This window comes from Paramormyrops kingsleyae, chromosome 11, assembly GCF_048594095.1.
Source record: "Paramormyrops kingsleyae isolate MSU_618 chromosome 11, PKINGS_0.4, whole genome shotgun sequence".
Classification (NCBI taxonomy): Eukaryota; Metazoa; Chordata; class Actinopteri; order Osteoglossiformes; family Mormyridae; genus Paramormyrops; species Paramormyrops kingsleyae.
In genome coordinates this window covers 4758950-4776853 of record NC_132807.1, presented here as the reverse complement: position 1 = coordinate 4776853, position 17904 = coordinate 4758950, and the positions used below count along the sequence as shown (strand labels likewise).

The window sequence follows — 17904 nt, the reverse complement described above, 5'->3', positions numbered from 1 at the left end:
TCTACGGGGAGAAAAATGTTTTCACACAAACATTAAGGCTCAAAGTGAGCCTCTTCCTGACGCACTGCCAGTCTGATGGGCATTTCAGACAGAAGTACAACCTGGCATTGTCCTCCCTAATTTCAGATTGAGGTTCTAAAGCTTTAATTCCTACTGACATATTTCAGAGGGGTCCTGGCAAGTCACAAGAATCACGAGCTGCACCCAAGCATCACAAAGCCCCCCACCCCCCCCCTCGTTTATTCTCTTGCTTTATCTTTGTTTCGGCCAGCTGAATGGCAGTGGTGTGCCTTTCCCCACTGAAGCAAAGCAGATGGCAGCGTGTAGAGTGGGGCTCCTGCTGACTCGCCAGCATCCAGTCCTGAGGTTGCTTATCTGCAACACAGCTAAGCCACTGTTTTGGCTTCGGTTTCTGTTTTGGCGATGGAGCATTAATGTAAAGTGAAGTTTGGACCAGCTACCATGGAAACTGCCGGGCAGCCCTAAACCACATGAAGTATCCCCAGCAGCACCAATGGCTCCCGGTGGACTTCTCACTGATTCAGGCCAGACCGAGACGGACGAATCATTCCCTGCAGAACTGCGTATCCAGTACGGGGTCACAATGAGCGCCTGGCCAATCCCACGGCAGCTCCTTCCTGGATAGAATGCCAACCCAGGACACAAGTACATATGCTTTTATCAAAAGCGACGTAAGCAGGGTCAGCCAATCCCTGGAGCACTAAGCGTTAAGGGCCCAATGCTGAAGTAACTCTGCTAACCGTGGGACCGAAACCGACGATCTTTCAATTACAGGCACAGCATCCTAACCTGCTGAGCCACACACCACCCTCATTTAGACACGTCACTCCGCTTAAGCTGCATGCTTTTGGTTAGCGGGTGGAGGAAGCCCACACAGACCGAACAGGCAGGCCGAGAGAGAGCCAAGGCAGGAGCAGAACCCACAAGCCCAGAGGTGTGACATCACAGCCATATATAAATATCATTTTAATAGAGACTCAGACTTTAGAACGTGTTTTTCCCTGCTTCTCTCTGTTATGTCATTTTGATGTATTTCTTATACTTCCATGTTAAATATTTAACACTTGAAAAGCTTTGCTGAAAATGACAGGGGCCCCTGGAAAGACATTTTATTTTGAGAGTGTTGTTCAGCACGGTAAAAATTTATGAATGCGTCTGATATGTCTTTTTATAGCAAGGCCTGTCCCTCTCCGTCTCTCACCATCTGACCCATTAAGGATGTCCTGCGTTACCGTACTCACACCAAGAGCAGACCATGGATTCCCGAGTCCTACCAACAGAGGTTGCAAAATGAATGATGAACTGCAGACAGGCAGTTAAAAGTTCATTAGGAGTTTTTTTCTAGAGTTTTCATAATCATAATTTAAAATATTCCCAAACCAATAAACTTAATGTCTGCCATTTCCAATAAAAAAATTCAATATCTGACAAAGTTAACTTTTAGATCTTTATGTGAAAGACGCACGCGGCTAATTCATCAATTATGCTGCCAGGCTTTCAGCAGAGCTGCAAAACATTACCCTGCGGACATGACAAAATCCAGATCTGGAAGATACACAAAGCAGCCTCAGCTTTGAATGTGGGAGGTGATTTCGGATGTTATGATGCTGGCTAGGCTCAGCCTGGCTCCTGCAGGACAGTGTCAGGCAGAGAGACAAAGTCTCCAACCGGCCACACCTGCTGATGAAGTGCGACGGAACGGGCCGCCATGGGAATAAATAGAAAAATCATTTACGGTAACAGCAGGCAGTCGTCTGGATGAGAACCAGAACATGTCCTGCGATTGACTTGTGAATTGGAGAAGCGATTTCCTGTTGTGGGAAGTTATGTCATCTAAAGCCTAAGAACCTGATTTTGCTAAATATATTCAGTCAGTGCTGAGAGCTGGAACGGCTGCGGCATTCAGGCCCTGGCGACACCACACCACAGTGACACCGCGTCAGAAGCAGCAAATATGACACCATACCACAGTGACACCGCGTTAGAAGCAGCAAATATGACATCATACCACAGTGACACCACGTCAGAAGCAGCAAATATGACATCATACCACAGTGACACCGTGTCAGAAGCAGCAAATATGACACCATACCACAGTGACACCGCGTTAGAAGCAGCAAATATGACATCATACCACAGTGACACCGTGTCAGAAGCAGCAAATATGACACCATACCACAGTGACACCGCGTCAGAAGCAGCAAATATGACACCATACCACAGTGACACCACGTTAGAAGCAGCAAATACGACACCATACCACGGTGATGCCGCGTCAGAAGCAGCAAATATGACACCATACCACGGTGACGCCACGTCAGAAGCAGCAAATTTGACACCATACCACAGTGACACCACGTTAGAAGCAGCAAATACGACACCATACCACGGTGACGCCGCGTCAGAAGCAGCAAATATGACACCATACCACAGTGACACCACGTTAGAAGCAGCAAATACGACACCATACCACGGTGATGCCGCGTCAGAAGCAGCAAATATGACACCATACCACGGTGAAGCCACGTCAGAAGCAGCAAATATGACACCATATCACGGTGACGCCGCGTCAGAAGCAGCAAATACGACACCATACCACGGTGATGCCGCGTCAGAAGCAGCAAATATGACACCATACCACGGTGACGCCACGTCAGAAGCAGCAAATATGACACCATACCACGGTGAAGCCACGTCAGAAGCAGCAAATATGACACCATATCACGGTGACGCCGCGTCAGAAGCAGCAAATATGACACCATACCACGGTGACGCTGCGTCAGAAGCAGCAAATTTGACACCATACCACGGTGAAGCCACGTCAGAAGCAGCAAATATGACACCATACCACGGTGACGCCGCGTCAGAAGCAGCAAATTTGACACCATACCACAGTGACACCACGTTAGAAGCAGCAAATACGACACCATACCACGGTGACGCCGCGTCAGAAGCAGCAAATATGACACCATACCACAGTGACACCACGTTAGAAGCAGCAAATACGACACCATACCACGGTGATGCCGCGTCAGAAGCAGCAAATATGACACCATACCACGGTGACGCCACGTCAGAAGCAGCAAATTTGACACCATACCACAGTGACACCACGTTAGAAGCAGCAAATACGACACCATACCACGGTGACACCGCGTCAGAAGCAGCAAATATGACACCATACCACAGTGACACCACGTTAGAAGCAGCAAATACGACACCATACCACGGTGATGCCGCGTCAGAAGCAGCAAATATGACACCATACCACGGTGACGCCACGTCAGAAGCAGCAAATATGACACCATACCACGGTGAAGCCACGTCAGAAGCAGCAAATATGACACCATATCACGGTGACGCCGCGTCAGAAGCAGCAAATACGACACCATACCACGGTGACGCCGCGTCAGAAGCAGCAAATTTGACACCATACCACGGTGACGCCGCGTCAGAAGCAGCAAATATGACACCATACCACAGTGACACCGCATCAGAAGCAGCAAATATGACACCAGACCACAGTGACACCACAGTTTCCCTCTGCATTTTCATGAAGCCTTGCTCTACCTCAAATCCCAAATGAAAGCTTTCTGTTTTTATAAAAACTCCAAAAAAATAAAAATAAAATCTAATTAGGGATTCTTCTTCAGACGTTTGCCAATAAGACTTCAGTATAAATGAATATTCCTCATTGATGGTATCTGCCTGCCTCCTTGCTGCACAGGAAGGATCTGGCCCAGTTCTGTGTGCTGTCTTTCACCTGTTTAACACCAATCCTGAGAGCTCCGTTGAGGCCTGGCCCAGAGCGAAACACTTCTCTCCACTCTGGGTGCCAGCTCTGCGTCTGTGGGCCTGTGGCATCTTATCTTCAGCTCTTCCTGTCAACCTGACCGTCCCAAAATGTCACAGCCGTGTTTTTCTCCAGTCTGGGGGCATGACGCACAAAATGTGTGTAATTACAGACAGCGGATGCACAGCAGGCCCTCCGAGCGTGCACGTAACTACAGATGGGACTTTGCTACCACTGACAGACATGGTAAGCACAGAAGAATGGCTTTCTTTGAAAATATACTCAACCATATTGAACAGGTCTACATAAAAAATGTATTATATCTGCTGTAGGATCATTTTAAATTCACTGCAGCCATCGCATTTTATTAAAATTACTTCACAGGTTTCTGTGCTGTGCCTATGACGTGTTCTTTGTTTTGCTGTGCTTTGTAGAAACATTACTTTAACCATCAGCTAATGTCCCCTCACCCAAAACTAATGTGATATCCAAGTGAACACAATATGGAACACAGCACAGCAATCCACACTGGCAGTTTACCAGCTGAAAGAATCCCATGTTTATGCCTTTGATTACAATTGTGCTATAAAATCAAGAGTGATCCCGATGGGATAGCTTTTAGCAAATAGCCGCACTGGGATGACGGGTCATGGCACCTGATCAGCAATCAGATGCCGGCAGAGCTTACAGGCCCTGATGTCCCTCTAATAAACTTCATCACCACGCGGAATGAAAATACGGAAACTCACCAAAACAGAACAATTTGAAGCGCTGTTTAACTGTTAACAAATTTAAACGTTTTGCTGTATGAGTTCTAAATAAAAAACAAAAAAACACAAAATAAACCACACCTCAATAACAGGAATACATCCCATGTCAGCTAATAAAAGTACATAGTATTCTAGGTGATACCGTATGAACATTACACAGTATATATGAACTTACTCATATTTTACTCATAATGTTTTTTGCATTATGCTTAAAATCTTCATAGAAAACGCCATCATTATGCAATGTGCTTTAGGGTTCTGTTCTCCCTAAGATTTTCTGTAAAGATTTCTTTTGAGATGAGCATGAGATTTTGTGCTTGTTTAAGCACTTCAGGTCCTACCCAGTTCCTCAGACCTAATATTCTGCTGAGTTTCCTTTTTAATGCAAAACTCTGTGACCAATCGACAGGGCTCGTGGCTTTACTCAGAAAGGACTTGCAGGGACAGAAGTCTGTACAGCTCTGCACCTGACACACCTAAATACCACTCCACTCATTCAGTACATATGGACAGCAGTACATATGCTCAGCACACAATGGTGTAATTCATGTACATATTATACTCCAGTTGTTTTATTATTGTAATGCATAATAGTAGCATTGTAGTATTGTGTGTTTTAGTACAGCCTGTGAGTAATAGGTGTGGAGCTTAGGGTAAAGGCTCCAGGACCTCCTGTCTCCATCCCAGTCGGCACACTCTGTCCTGCCTGGGCTCAGGGGGGCACGGGGAGCTTTACGCTATGTCAGATGGCCTCTAATGCAAAGCACACTCCACTAAGACTATCATGGAAAAAAAAAAGAGTACTTCATGTAAGATGATTAGTAGCTCCCCATCTCAACTGCTCCTGATTTATTGGTGTAATGGATCTTATAAAAATAAAACTTATGAGCAAACACAGTAAAATAAGAACATGTTAGGTATATACATACATCAGTACATACTGAGATGACATAAAATATTACATATATATATATACATACACACACACACATACACATACACACACACACATATAGATATATATCTGCCTGAAATCCCTTTGCCACAGTCCATATGAAAAATGCATAACAATTCCTACGACCATGAGGCATTGCTGTATGCATGGCTGCTCTTTAAGAGCTGTGCACCCAAACTAGAACATAGTGGAATTTGAAACAGAATAACCTAGGATATGCTGCCTCACAAGGTTGTGTGTTTGAATCGCACTTGCTGTTCTTGGGGCAAAGAGGTGCTCTCAGTGACGGGCTGGATATCTATGCAGGACTAGACCTGCCTAACGCCTTCCTGAAATATGGGCTCTTGGCTACCACAAACCCCAGATACAATCAGAGACTATAGAGTAATGGACTGGAAAGCATGCTTGCTTTAAATGCTACAACTGAGCGATCTCGCCAATATGACCATAGACCATTACATAATTCAGTGCCAGTACAGCCCATATATTTGTTTGGCTGAACAAAGACTCGAAACACAACTCAATAAATGTACGTCTCAGTTTCAGAGAACTGATATTAAATGTAGCGAGATTCAGCATTCAGGGCCACTGTCGTATATTGATGAACTGAACGTAAGTAAGTCCGTCCCCTCTCGCTTCTTCCAGGAGTGTTGTTAAGTAACTATGCTATGTCAAAGAAACTCAGAGGTGCTTTATTTCAAACTTGCTAACATGCGTTGTTTTTCATAACAATATTTAGTGAGAAATAGTTACGCTGCGTTCTCAGAAACAACATTATTCATCATTTGCACCCTGAGTCTGAAAGCGCCAGTATTGATTCCTGACTCGCCTTCCGGTTTTTAAAGTTGCATGGAAAAGCCTGTTCACCCAAAGGCAATCAACAGAAGCACTAAAGCAAAACCAAAAAAAACGCATTTTTTGTTTTGTTTTTCAAAATATAACACCTGCTCAGCAGAATAAAATGCACGTTTGGATATTGCTCAGACTGGCCAGTGCTGTGAAAATGGAGGGACCCATAGAAGATAAAAAAGTCATTTAAACCCTGTCCAGATGTCGGGCGTTACACAGTAAAACGCAAAAGCACGCTTTGTGACCAAATGCTTCCACCATTGCTGTTTGCATTTTAATTGAATATGCGACACCTATCTAACCAAGCCAGTTTACCCAAACATGCAGACACAGATGAACTGATTTGTGTCGAAATGTTGTTTATTTCCATTCCATTAAATACCTTAAAGTGTTTACTGTTGCAAAACTCCAACTGAGTAATTCTGGCACAGTCCCCTTTGCTCTGCCACATATCTTTTCCCATATATATTTTCAATTTTTAAAAGCCTCTGACTGATAGAGCCGTAAGCCAGCATCGACTGAGCTTGCAGCAGATCCTTCCGGAACAACTGTAATCTCAAACCACCAGCTTCTAGCACAGACGTCTGCTGACAATTTATTTCTGATTTTGAAATAAGAAATGTTGCTCTTCCTGACTATAAACGTGTTGGTTTGAATATGCAATTTCCTGCAAGTCAGAAAGAAGTTATGGCTTATTACATCAAACTGATATTTATGCAGCATGCATGTTCTGCTTGGAGAGAATCTAGACCTAGAAAGACAACTGAAAGCTGACTCAACCTGAGGGGGCAATTCTCAACAAGTCTGCTACCCCTTGAAGAATATCTTGCATGGAATTCAAAGGCTTTGCCAAGGTTGGGTGCCCTAGGCAGGTTTACAGGGCAGGAGAGCTGGTGCAGGTGGCAGTAAGCATCAGCAAACCGGTGCTGGACGGGCACACCGTGGCCAACTGCATTGTCACATGGAGTACAGCTAAACAGGAAAACATACCGTCCTTCATATGAACACAAAAGTCAGTGCACAGTCATCCTGGTTGTTTTGGCTTCTTGTGTAGATGTTCTCATTGCACATATCCCTCACTGTTTCATGCCATGGCAAGAATCGCTTATGTTGCCGCCTTGCATCAGGCCTGAAGGGAGATGAATTATTTACTCTTGGGCGACCTTTAACCCCATATAGCAGGGAACCATCCACTCCAAGGCTCTCATGCTCACAAGCCATGACACCACCAGTCCTCCCCATGAGCTGTGGTATCCTCCCCTCCTCCTAACCTCTGACACCATCTTCTCCGCTGCTCTCATCCTCACAGCCATTACTTGAGAGACATAATCACATAATTAGTTGTAATTTTCCATTTCTGGGTAGTTTTGTCTGCCTGTATAAAAACCTGAATGAATTAACATTTATGATCTATGATGCCTTGGATGTTCAGCCCTGCCGCTGACCTTGGACCATTACTGACCCTCATCCTTTTAACACCATTTCTGGATTGACTTAGACAGCTCCCTCAAACTTAGAAAATGGAAATGGCCCCTTTGTGTGGCCGTGCCATGCTGCCTGCACACCATTCTCAGATCCCTGACCTCCTAAATACATCTTGACAGTCCAAAGAAACTTCATGAAAGCTGCTCAACAGGTGCACCGGGCATCAGCTGGGGGGAGTACGGTGGTGTCTACCTGCACTGTCTTCCTTGGGCACTGAGATATGCTTGACAGTCAAAGGGTTTCTAAGGGGTGGCAGAGAAAGGATAAGAGATTGCTCTCGTGTGAGACTGCCAGGGATTAACAGATACATTTTTATTATTCTTACTGCTTTAATACACTTAAATTAGTACAAATCCACAGCTTTTGATGCATTTCCAATACTAATGGAAAAATGAAAACAGCAGAAGAAATGAATTCACATGGACTCCAAACAAGGTTAAGCATCACTCCCGTAACCAGCAAAGCAGAGAAGCAAAGCTGTATTTCCATATATCCTCGTTTCATAAATTCATTGGTAATGTGCACACCGGTTTGTGTTTTTGTACGTCCATGACAGTAGTGCTGTCGGGCCAGCAGAGAGACGAACTACGCGCAACAGAAGAAGAGTGTGACAGATGCCATGGGAGCAGACTGGCCGATCCACAGAGCTGGCAGACAGAACTCTCCACAGTGGGATTACCTCCTCTTATCTGCCCAGGTTCACTTATCCCTAATTTATTTCTCTTGTTTGCATGTTCATGAATGATTACATTTGTGTGGTTAGTAGCACTGTGAGACACTAATTAAATCACTATGTATATTGATTCTTATGTCATGGATCATCATTCTGAAACCTACCCACAGTTCTCAGGAGGTGGAGTGCTTTGACTCGAGTTTTTACACCATTGCCTGCATATTTTTATTTTTTATTTACCTTTATTTTTTATATATAGTGAAGTATGTGCTTATTTCCCTCTTTTGTTCATGACATAATAGCCAGTATGGCAACAGTAAGAAATCCATAAGAACCAGCTAACTGGACACAGCCGGCACCTCTTTGGCGAAAACTTTGAAGCATAAATTCAAATTAAGATGTTTCAGCCTAGAGAAAATGGTCTCTGTTCTGGGCGAGCTGGAATCCTTATTGGCCTGCATGAATCTGATAACTCTGACTGAACGCGATTTAATTAAACTGTCTGGCATTTTCGGTTTAGCTTCGGTGACTGTAGCACGCTCCTTCAGAATGATGCATGATGCTCTTAATGAAATGCAGGCGTCATCACCGCCGGCTGTGTTGTCCTCGTGTCTGATGGCTTGGGCGTGGCTCTGTCGCAGAATGCCATGGCCTGTTCCCCTCTGGGAGCCATACGCTGCACAGCATCCAATCATACACAGCCAATTATATTTCTCACCTGTATCCCAATTGCTCAGCAACACACCGAGCCCCTCTTCCCAGATCTGTTATAACCAGACACATTTATGTACCATCTGTGCTTTTGTGTGTGACTTTATTACTCTAGCTTACACAGGACTTTATAAACTGCATTCCGTTGGTGGGTGAACAAGGAAGCGTGATATTTTAACATAGGTAGACCCTGAAATCACCTTCCAAACCTCATACGTCACAACAGACCACAGATATTTATGCCAGAGCTGTACGTCACAGCGGCAACATGATCTGATAACTGGACCTCTGTTTTCCATTAATTTTTTGTGAATTAAATAGTGAGTATATATATATACACTCACCTAAAGGATTATTAGGAACACCTGTTCAATTTCTCATTAATGCAAATATCTAATCAACCAATCAGATGGCAGTTGCTTCAATGCATTTAGGGGTGTGGTCCTGGTCAAGACAATCTCCTGAACTCCAAACTGAATGTCAGAATGGGAAAGAAAGGTGATTTAAGCAATTTTGAGCGTGGCATGGTTGTTGGTGCCAGACGGGCCGGTCTGAGTATTTCACAATCTGCTCAGTTACTGGGATTTTCACGCACAACCATTTCTAGGGTTTACAAAGAATGGTGTGCAAAGGGAAAAACATCCAGTATGCGGCAGTCCTGTGGGCGAAAATGCCTTGTTGATGCTAGAGGTCAGAGGAGAATGGGCCGACTGATTCAAGCTGATAGAAGAGCAACTTTGACTGAAATAACCACTTGTTACAACCGAGGTATGCAGCAAAGCATTTGTGAAGCCACAACACGCACAACCTTGAGGCGGATGGGCTACAACATCAGAAGACCCCACCGGGTACCACTCATCTCCACTACAAATAAGAAAAAGAGGCTACAATTTGCACAAGCTCACCAAAATTGGACAGTTGAAGACTGGAAAAATGTTGCCTGGTCTGATGAGTCTCGATTTCTGTTGAGACATTCAAATGGTAGAGTCAGAATTTGGCGTAAACAGAATGAGAACATGGATCCATCATGCCTTGTTACCACTGTGCAGGCTGCTGGTGGTGGTGTAATGGTGTGGGGGATGTTTTCTTGGCACACTTTAGGCCCCTTAGTGCCAATTGGGCATCGTTTAAATGCCACGGCCTTCCTGAGCATTGTTTCTGACCATGTCCATCCCTTTATGACCACCATGTACCCATCCTCTGATGGCTACTTCCAGAAGGATAATGCACCATGTCACAAAGCTCGAATCATTTCAAATTTGTTTCTTGAACATGACAATGAGTTCACTGTACTAAAATGGCCCCCACAGTCACCAGATCTCAACCCAATAGAGCATCTTTGGGATGTGGTGGAACGGGAGCTTCGTGCCCTGGATGTGCATCCCACAAATCTCCATCAACTGCAAGATGCTATCCTATCAATATGGGCCAACATTTCTAAAGAATGCTTTCAGCACCTTGTTGAATCAATGCCACATAGAATTAAGGCAGTTCTGAAGGCGAAAGGGCGTCAAACACCGTATTAGTATGGTGTTCCTAATAATCCTTTAGGTGAGTGTATATATATATATATATATATATATATATATATATTAAAAACTTTCAGCGGTTTATATATATATATAAATATAGACACACACACACACACACACATATATATATATATATATATATATATGTGTGTGTGTGTGTGTGTGTCTATATATATATATATCTCTATGGACCTTTACCTGAAAGTTTTTCTAAGTAAAAATGACACTGGTTATTGCCCCTGTGATTTGAATTGGATGAATTGCAAAGTTTAAACCTCTTTACATTGTTCTATTCCCATCTGTCAGTGTCTGTGTGTATATCCCTGAATAAAGGTATCATTCCTATTCTCTATTCTGCTTTCATTGGCAGTAAAAGCGCACGGCATTATAATTAAAATAAATTAATATATTAAACAAACTAACAAAATGAATCCATCCATCTTCTGATCACTTATCTTGGAGACGACGTGGACCTGGAACCAATTCCAGGCAGCAGGGGGAGCAAGCAGGGGATGTTCACTGCAGGGCACATATACCTACACACTATGGATGAATTAAGAAACACCAATTAGCCTAACTGCATTCCTTTGGACCGTATGAGGGAATCAGATGACCTGGAAGAAGCCCACGTAACACAGGGAGAACAACTTCTGAATGAGGGCAGGATCTTTCGGTAAGAGGCCAGGGCTGATTGGGTGTGTGGGGCAAAAAGATAGGAGTGCAAACCCTAGGCAGGGAAGCCAAAGTCTTCAGGCTCCCTGGTACAAATGAAATCACCATCCCCCAGAGACAAACAAATTCCTTGTCCCCGACCACTGAAGTACGCGGCAATGGGATAGAGCCCTTTTAATTGAATTGGTTGAAATCGTAGTTTGCAAACCCTGTCCTAGCTCATATTTTCCCCCCTGACATGGATTAGGTGGTCACCCTACTGCTACCCCTGACTCCTTAAAGAAAAAGTCTGAATTAATGACAGAGGCAGACATGGGAATATGACCTATCTGTGCCTGAAGAAACCTGGAGCACATTCATAAAATATCAATGTCATGATTCACTGCCATGTTACAGCTCCGGTTAAGTGCAGAGAAATAAGGAAGCACCATCCTGTTTGAAGCTTGACCACAGCACAACATCTCCCTCGCCCAGCTAAACCCCAGACTCCCTTCACAACCTAGTTCTTTTTGGCTCTCAAGATCTGCTTGAAGATTGCTGCCCGCATCCATTCTCAAGTGGGACAGTACAGATCTGAGCTATGTGTGTGATGGCAGGATTCAGTGCCACACTTCCGAAAAACCTAATGTCGCCCAATGGGTCGACTGGCACTGACTGCTGGGAAATGTTAAAGGGGTGAATTTTAATATACATGAGGTGCTGGACAGGCAGAGATTACTGGATATGCAGCACATATTAAACACCTGTAAACAGAAATTGAACCACCAGCATACTTCTGAGATCTGCTTCCCCAGCGGTTCATCTGCAGAAGGACATGGTACGTATCAGCGGCCAGACATGTAGCATGGCCCCAGAGGGGGACTAAGCAACCCCACAGTTCACCTCCTGCCATTTGACAGCTGGCGAGGTCAGTCTGCTCCAAAACCTCAAATCTTTGCCTACATGCAGTAAAAGCAGGAGAGTCAGGAGACCATGTGACAAAACTACGATGTTGGGTTTGGCATGCATGTGTGTCACAGCCCCACAGCCTCCCTCTACGTGTGGCTCTTTATCTACAAATAATAGAAAGTGCAATCCTTACACTTTTGCACACATTTTTAACCCTTTGGTTTTCATCGTGGTAGGCTGCTTCTGTCTGGTGGAGCAGTGCGTCTAATTGCCAAAGCTAGAAAAGGACGGGTCCAATAAAGGGAGCAGTAACGAATTCTCACAAGGCCTTGCTCCTTATTTAAACAACAGTTCAATAGACAATATGTGCCATATGCTAACAATACAACACATCTCTTATTTTTATCTCGTTTTAATGTAAGCCACAGTACATTAAACTGTGCAGTCATGTCATTTCCATTAGAATGAGTGTACCACGCGGCTTCTGTGATCTTCTAATGTGCTGTGATTGCTCATCGTGCAGCGGATGTCTATTCACTCCGAGATAAAACTGCTCTAAATGAATGTGCCCTTTCAATATGTAAAATCATTCTTATGGTTTAAGGTAAGAAACATTTACTTATAAAGTCTGGAACTGAAAAAACAGCCATGTTCTTAAGTGTGCCATCAAATCCTGGTTCAGTCCTATGGAAGGGTGACATTCCAGATGTGACCTACGAGCAGTGATATCATGGGTGCAGACTTCAATCTGCCACCCTACACAGACCGGGGTGGAGAACTGACTCATTGATGGACTCAGGCTTGACCTGATCACAGGCTGCACCTTGTCTTTAGCAAGCAAGCCCACTCTTTTCTTTTTCTTTAAAGTAAGTATTCCTGGCGGGGGGGGGGGGTTTGGGGGCAGCCTGCTGACCTCAGACCCCTAGAGGCTTTTTTTCTCCCTACTTGAGAGTTTTTGGTTCCTCTCCTCCATTGTCATCTGGCTTTCTTTCATTTCTCTGTCTTTCCTTTTCCCTATTTTTGTGCTGTTCAATCTTATTGATGTTGTAATGTGTCACAACACACCCATGTAAAGCACCTTGGGGCTACTCTGTTGTGTAATGTAAGGCGCTATATAAAAATAAATTGAATTTAACTGAAATCCAATAGGACTTTCTGTGTGTATGATACAGGTAACGCTTGAGGATACAGGCCATCTTAAAAACAGGACGGCTCTCTGAGTCGAAGCGGAACCTTCCCTCGGAGAAACCAGGGACCCAGCGGGTCATTCTTCGTCAGGAAGCAGTACTGGCAGGACAAAGTAACGCGGAAGAAGAGCCAAATTCCCTTCTCAAGAGGATGCTAATTCGGACTTAAATGGGACATGGGAGGAGCGATGCACGCAGGACACTGCTGACCTACCACTGCGCCTTCAGAAGACCATAATGACAGCTCAGGAAAAGCTGCATCTTAATGGCCAAAATGCTGGAGGCCATGAAACAGGCCTCACAGATTAGCTGCGGCCCACTGCTTGGCCAGGTAGGTAGGGTTCAACCTAAATGGGACCCCAATATCCGAACAATTAAATCTACCAAAACTGATGCATTTTGCTTGTCATTTGTCAAATGCGCATCGCCTTTATTTAATTCTGGGAAACAATGGAGTGTATATAAAATAAGAAGAGCAGGGAGATAAGAGAGCCGGGTAGAGCAGGCAGGTGGTTTACGGTTACAGCATGAACTTTGGGTGTCAGGAGTTCATGCCCCCCACGGGTGAGCACACAACACGAGAGTGGACAGAGGAATGCAAAGAAGGGCATTGTGGACTCACGATCCGTTGATGACCCCGTCAGGATTGAGCATGGGGATGATCTTGAAGATGTAGACCTCACGCAGAGCCTGGGCTGCAGGCTCTTCGCTGCACAGGAACTCCAGGGAGCCCTTCATCACCCAGCTGGCGTTGCTCTCCCCGGGGTGCACACGCGCCGTCAGCACCACGTAGGGCCGGTTACCTGGAAGGGCACCTCACTTAGGACACAGATCTCCAGCCGCCTTCTACACCTCTCAGCCTCCTCCACAGAGGAGTCCTCTAATCTAACTTGAGGTAGGTTTTAGTAGATCAGGAGAATAATAGCTGTTGCACCTTCAAACATTCAAGATGGGCAATTTGCTGTACAGATTCAATTTGTGAATCATTTCAAATAAAAGCATCGTTTAGGGAATTAAATAATAATGCTTATTGATATGGTAATTAACCTAGTGGCAATGTCATGCGTGTGTTAAGGCAAAGCATTAATAATTGAAACAAAACAAAATGGAGCCAGCAACTTCAACGGGGTGTGTGAAGGAGTCTTCCACTCATGTGAAGGACCATATTCCACTCTGTCATGCTTGGAAAATCAGTTATTCCCCAATCTGTAGACCAGTGTCTAGGTTCTTTGCATCACTAGAATATGGGCCTTTACACAACAAGCTACAGATGTGGTGTCCAACAGCTGTGAACTTCCCGTCTGAATCATACATCTAAATCAAGGAGAAGTGGTTTCCAGACATGGGACTGGAGGGACAAGACAAAATTCGAGCTTCCCAAAGATGTTCACAAAAGTTAATGATGCCCAGCTGGCTCTGATGGGTACAGCCAGAGACCGTGACATTAGAAAACCCAGCTAGTGAGAATGGAGCTGGCAGAGAACAAAGAAAGATGCAGCCTTAAAGACTTCTGGAGGATTTTTCTTTAAGCTATGTGGTTTCTTAAAGGGCTAATTAGTATTTCAGCTGTACACTTGGGGTACATATGTCCTACCTATCATAGCTCCTCCCCCACAAGACATTAACAATCCATGTGCAGACAGACTGCTTGCCACCGCATGTCTGATTTAGCTTGCAGTCTAATGCGGCATTCGGCGAACAAGCTTTTTCAGTCCAAAATCTATCTGTGATTCATCACGTACCAAAAGAACCCGTGTAAGCTGGGGCACCACTAGAGATTTTGGTCCCCATGAAAGCATATCATATTAGGTCCCCAACCCAGACCAATCCAATTATGCTCCAAAATTCTTAGACCCCCTATCACTCAGGAGCCCTTGGAATCTCCCTAACTTCCCTCCCTTTATGGCGCCCCTGGGTGTAAGCCAACGTTCCATCGTCCTCAAAGACCACGAAAGCTCCTCAATGCGCTTCCATCCCACTTTTACATCATGCTGCATGTTGTTGCTGACCTGGGTGCCATTTTGCCTCAGACCATGTGTCCATTTGTTCAGGAAACAAACTCAAAGCAACACACATTAAGATGGTTTGAGTGTGTAACAAGAAGTCAACAAGATCCTAATGCCAGCTTTGAGGAAGAGCCTCCTTGCACATTGTACACACATGGACAATGGTATTTATTTGTCCTTAAATGATATAATACAGAGGGAAATGTAAACTGCTGAATTAGAAGATTCTCAAAGTCACTGGGGAAAAAATGTATATAGTTAAGAGTTTGACTTAAGGGACATTTTTTGATAAAGAGGATCAAACTTTTAGACATGTACCCGTTTCTATTGCAGGTAGAATTTTACAATTTTTTTCTCCAAAAAGCTGATGTTTAGAGAAGATAGCAAGGCGGATTTTATATCAGAAGCACATTAAGAATTTAATTTAATCTGGCAATTGTGCTCCTTGCTTCCTTTCAGGACAGTATGAGGGGTAGAAATTCACCAGGTGTTTGCATTGATCCCTCAGTAATGGGTTTTCGCTGACCTTTCAGAGGTGCACTCTCCTCCCTGTTTGTTCAGGTTCTGTACGTACTGCCGTCTTGGGGGTGGCGGAGGCCGCAAGGAAGTGAAGAAGCAAACTAAAGCAACGCAAGATTCCACATTCATTGCACAATTTTCCTGTAAAACAATATTAGGTAGAGCCCAAGTTTTCTATCGCGTTATATCAGGGACACGTCGAAATGTTTATCTGGCCGCAGTTGACAGCATTAGAGTGGAACGTAATAAACTCATAGATATCATAGAATTGATATGTGAACCACATGCAGTTCAAAGCTCGTCCCCCCAGAGAATCTGATTAAGGACACACACACACAGCCCTTTGTCTGCATCTGAATAACGGAGCCTCAAAATATATGAAATATTAAGTGAAAAAATTCAGCAAAGGCCTTCCCATACTGAAATTAACTGAAGAAAAAAGAAGATTAAGAACACACGGACGTGTCTGAAGAAAGTGTCCTGAGTATGAAATGAGAGTGATAAATATCACATCAGCCCAGAGCACAGGATTTCATTTTCCTTCAGGAGTAGCTGACGTGAGCTTGGAAACTTCATCATTTATATTCCAGCCCAAGAGTAAAAAGAGAGTGTTTTTCTGCATGTCTTGTCCATTAAACCAAAAATGCACAGGCTCAACAAATCATTCTAACAGAACAAACAACAAATTAAGAGGAGTAAAGACTTCTTTTGTTTGAAACAGACCCATTGGCAAGAGATGAAGACCACTGATAATCATGTACAGCTATGTTAATGGTCTCATACGGTTATATGTACAGTATGTGGAGGGGCAATGTGACACAATTATGCATGCGCCAGTTTACACCGAAAGAGTGCAGAGTTACTGCTTTCCCATCTGGACACAGGTATTATTTAGAAGCCAATCGTGTCAAGAGCAGTTCCACTCTGACCTCTCGGCCCCTCCAGTGATGAGACCCATCCTCACAGTCATGTCAGTCACGAGGTACTGAGGGACCTTGGAAGATCTGCATCCTGCTTGGCTACAGACAAATTCACACTACACAGTCAAACCCAGACGAAGATAGAGAGTAGATGTCTGGCACACTTTTTATCTAATCAAATAAAAAATTCTTATCCCCCCTCCCTCTCCATCTGATCCCGAGGGAGCAGAACCACTAATAAAACAGAATGCTTCAGTAAAACCCACTCGTATCAGGAGGCTCTGTGTACAGGTCACAGGCAAGGAAACCTTCACATGCTGTTTGCTGCGAGGCATTAAAGAAGCAAAGTGGCGTGTCTTCATCGCGACCCGCCTTACAAGGCAGCCCGTGATCCGAGATCCAAGCGGTGTCCTCTGGCTTTGAGAAGAGGACTGAGCATGAGAGCCGTACAGCGACCCAGCAACATACCGTGAAACCGCTCTGGGAAGGCGATAGTAATCAGCACCATCCGAGACCCCATAGGCGGCCATAGGCATGAAATAGGCACATGCACCTGGCTTGTGCAATCATTATTTCACATGTAGTCAGTCTCATGGGGCAGGTCACATGACTTTGGAGTCATACTTCTAACACATTCACAAGAAACTTTGCACTATATTAAATACAGTTTATATTTTTTAACCTAACCCACGTTACTTTTGGATTTAGTTCATTAGCTCTCGAATTCTGCAAAATATTGAAATACTTTTGAAAAACAGATGTAATATAATTATGTTGCAATTTCAAGGTTATGGCTAATTAAAAGCTTTCACTGATGATAAAATGCTGAGGTCTTTAATAAATAATAAAGTCCAGCATTATCGCTGGTATTCATTTGATTGTCTAGTGATCTCTGGTAGCCTGTGACGGAAAAACAGCTGTCC

General features: G+C 44.2%; 1 protein-coding gene across 5 annotated transcripts in view; it reads right to left on the bottom strand.

Moving 5' to 3' along the window:
* LOC111845017 (cytosolic carboxypeptidase 4-like) overlaps window positions 1–17904 on the bottom strand; it is a 73499-nt gene that overhangs the window by 18336 nt on the left and 37259 nt on the right. For all 5 annotated transcript variants that reach the window (XM_072717870.1, XM_072717872.1, XM_072717874.1 and 2 more), the window contains one exon: window positions 14159–14339. In XM_072717870.1, coding sequence (XP_072573971.1) covers window positions 14159–14339 — 181 coding nt within the window. The remainder of the gene's footprint in view (window positions 1–14158; window positions 14340–17904) is intronic.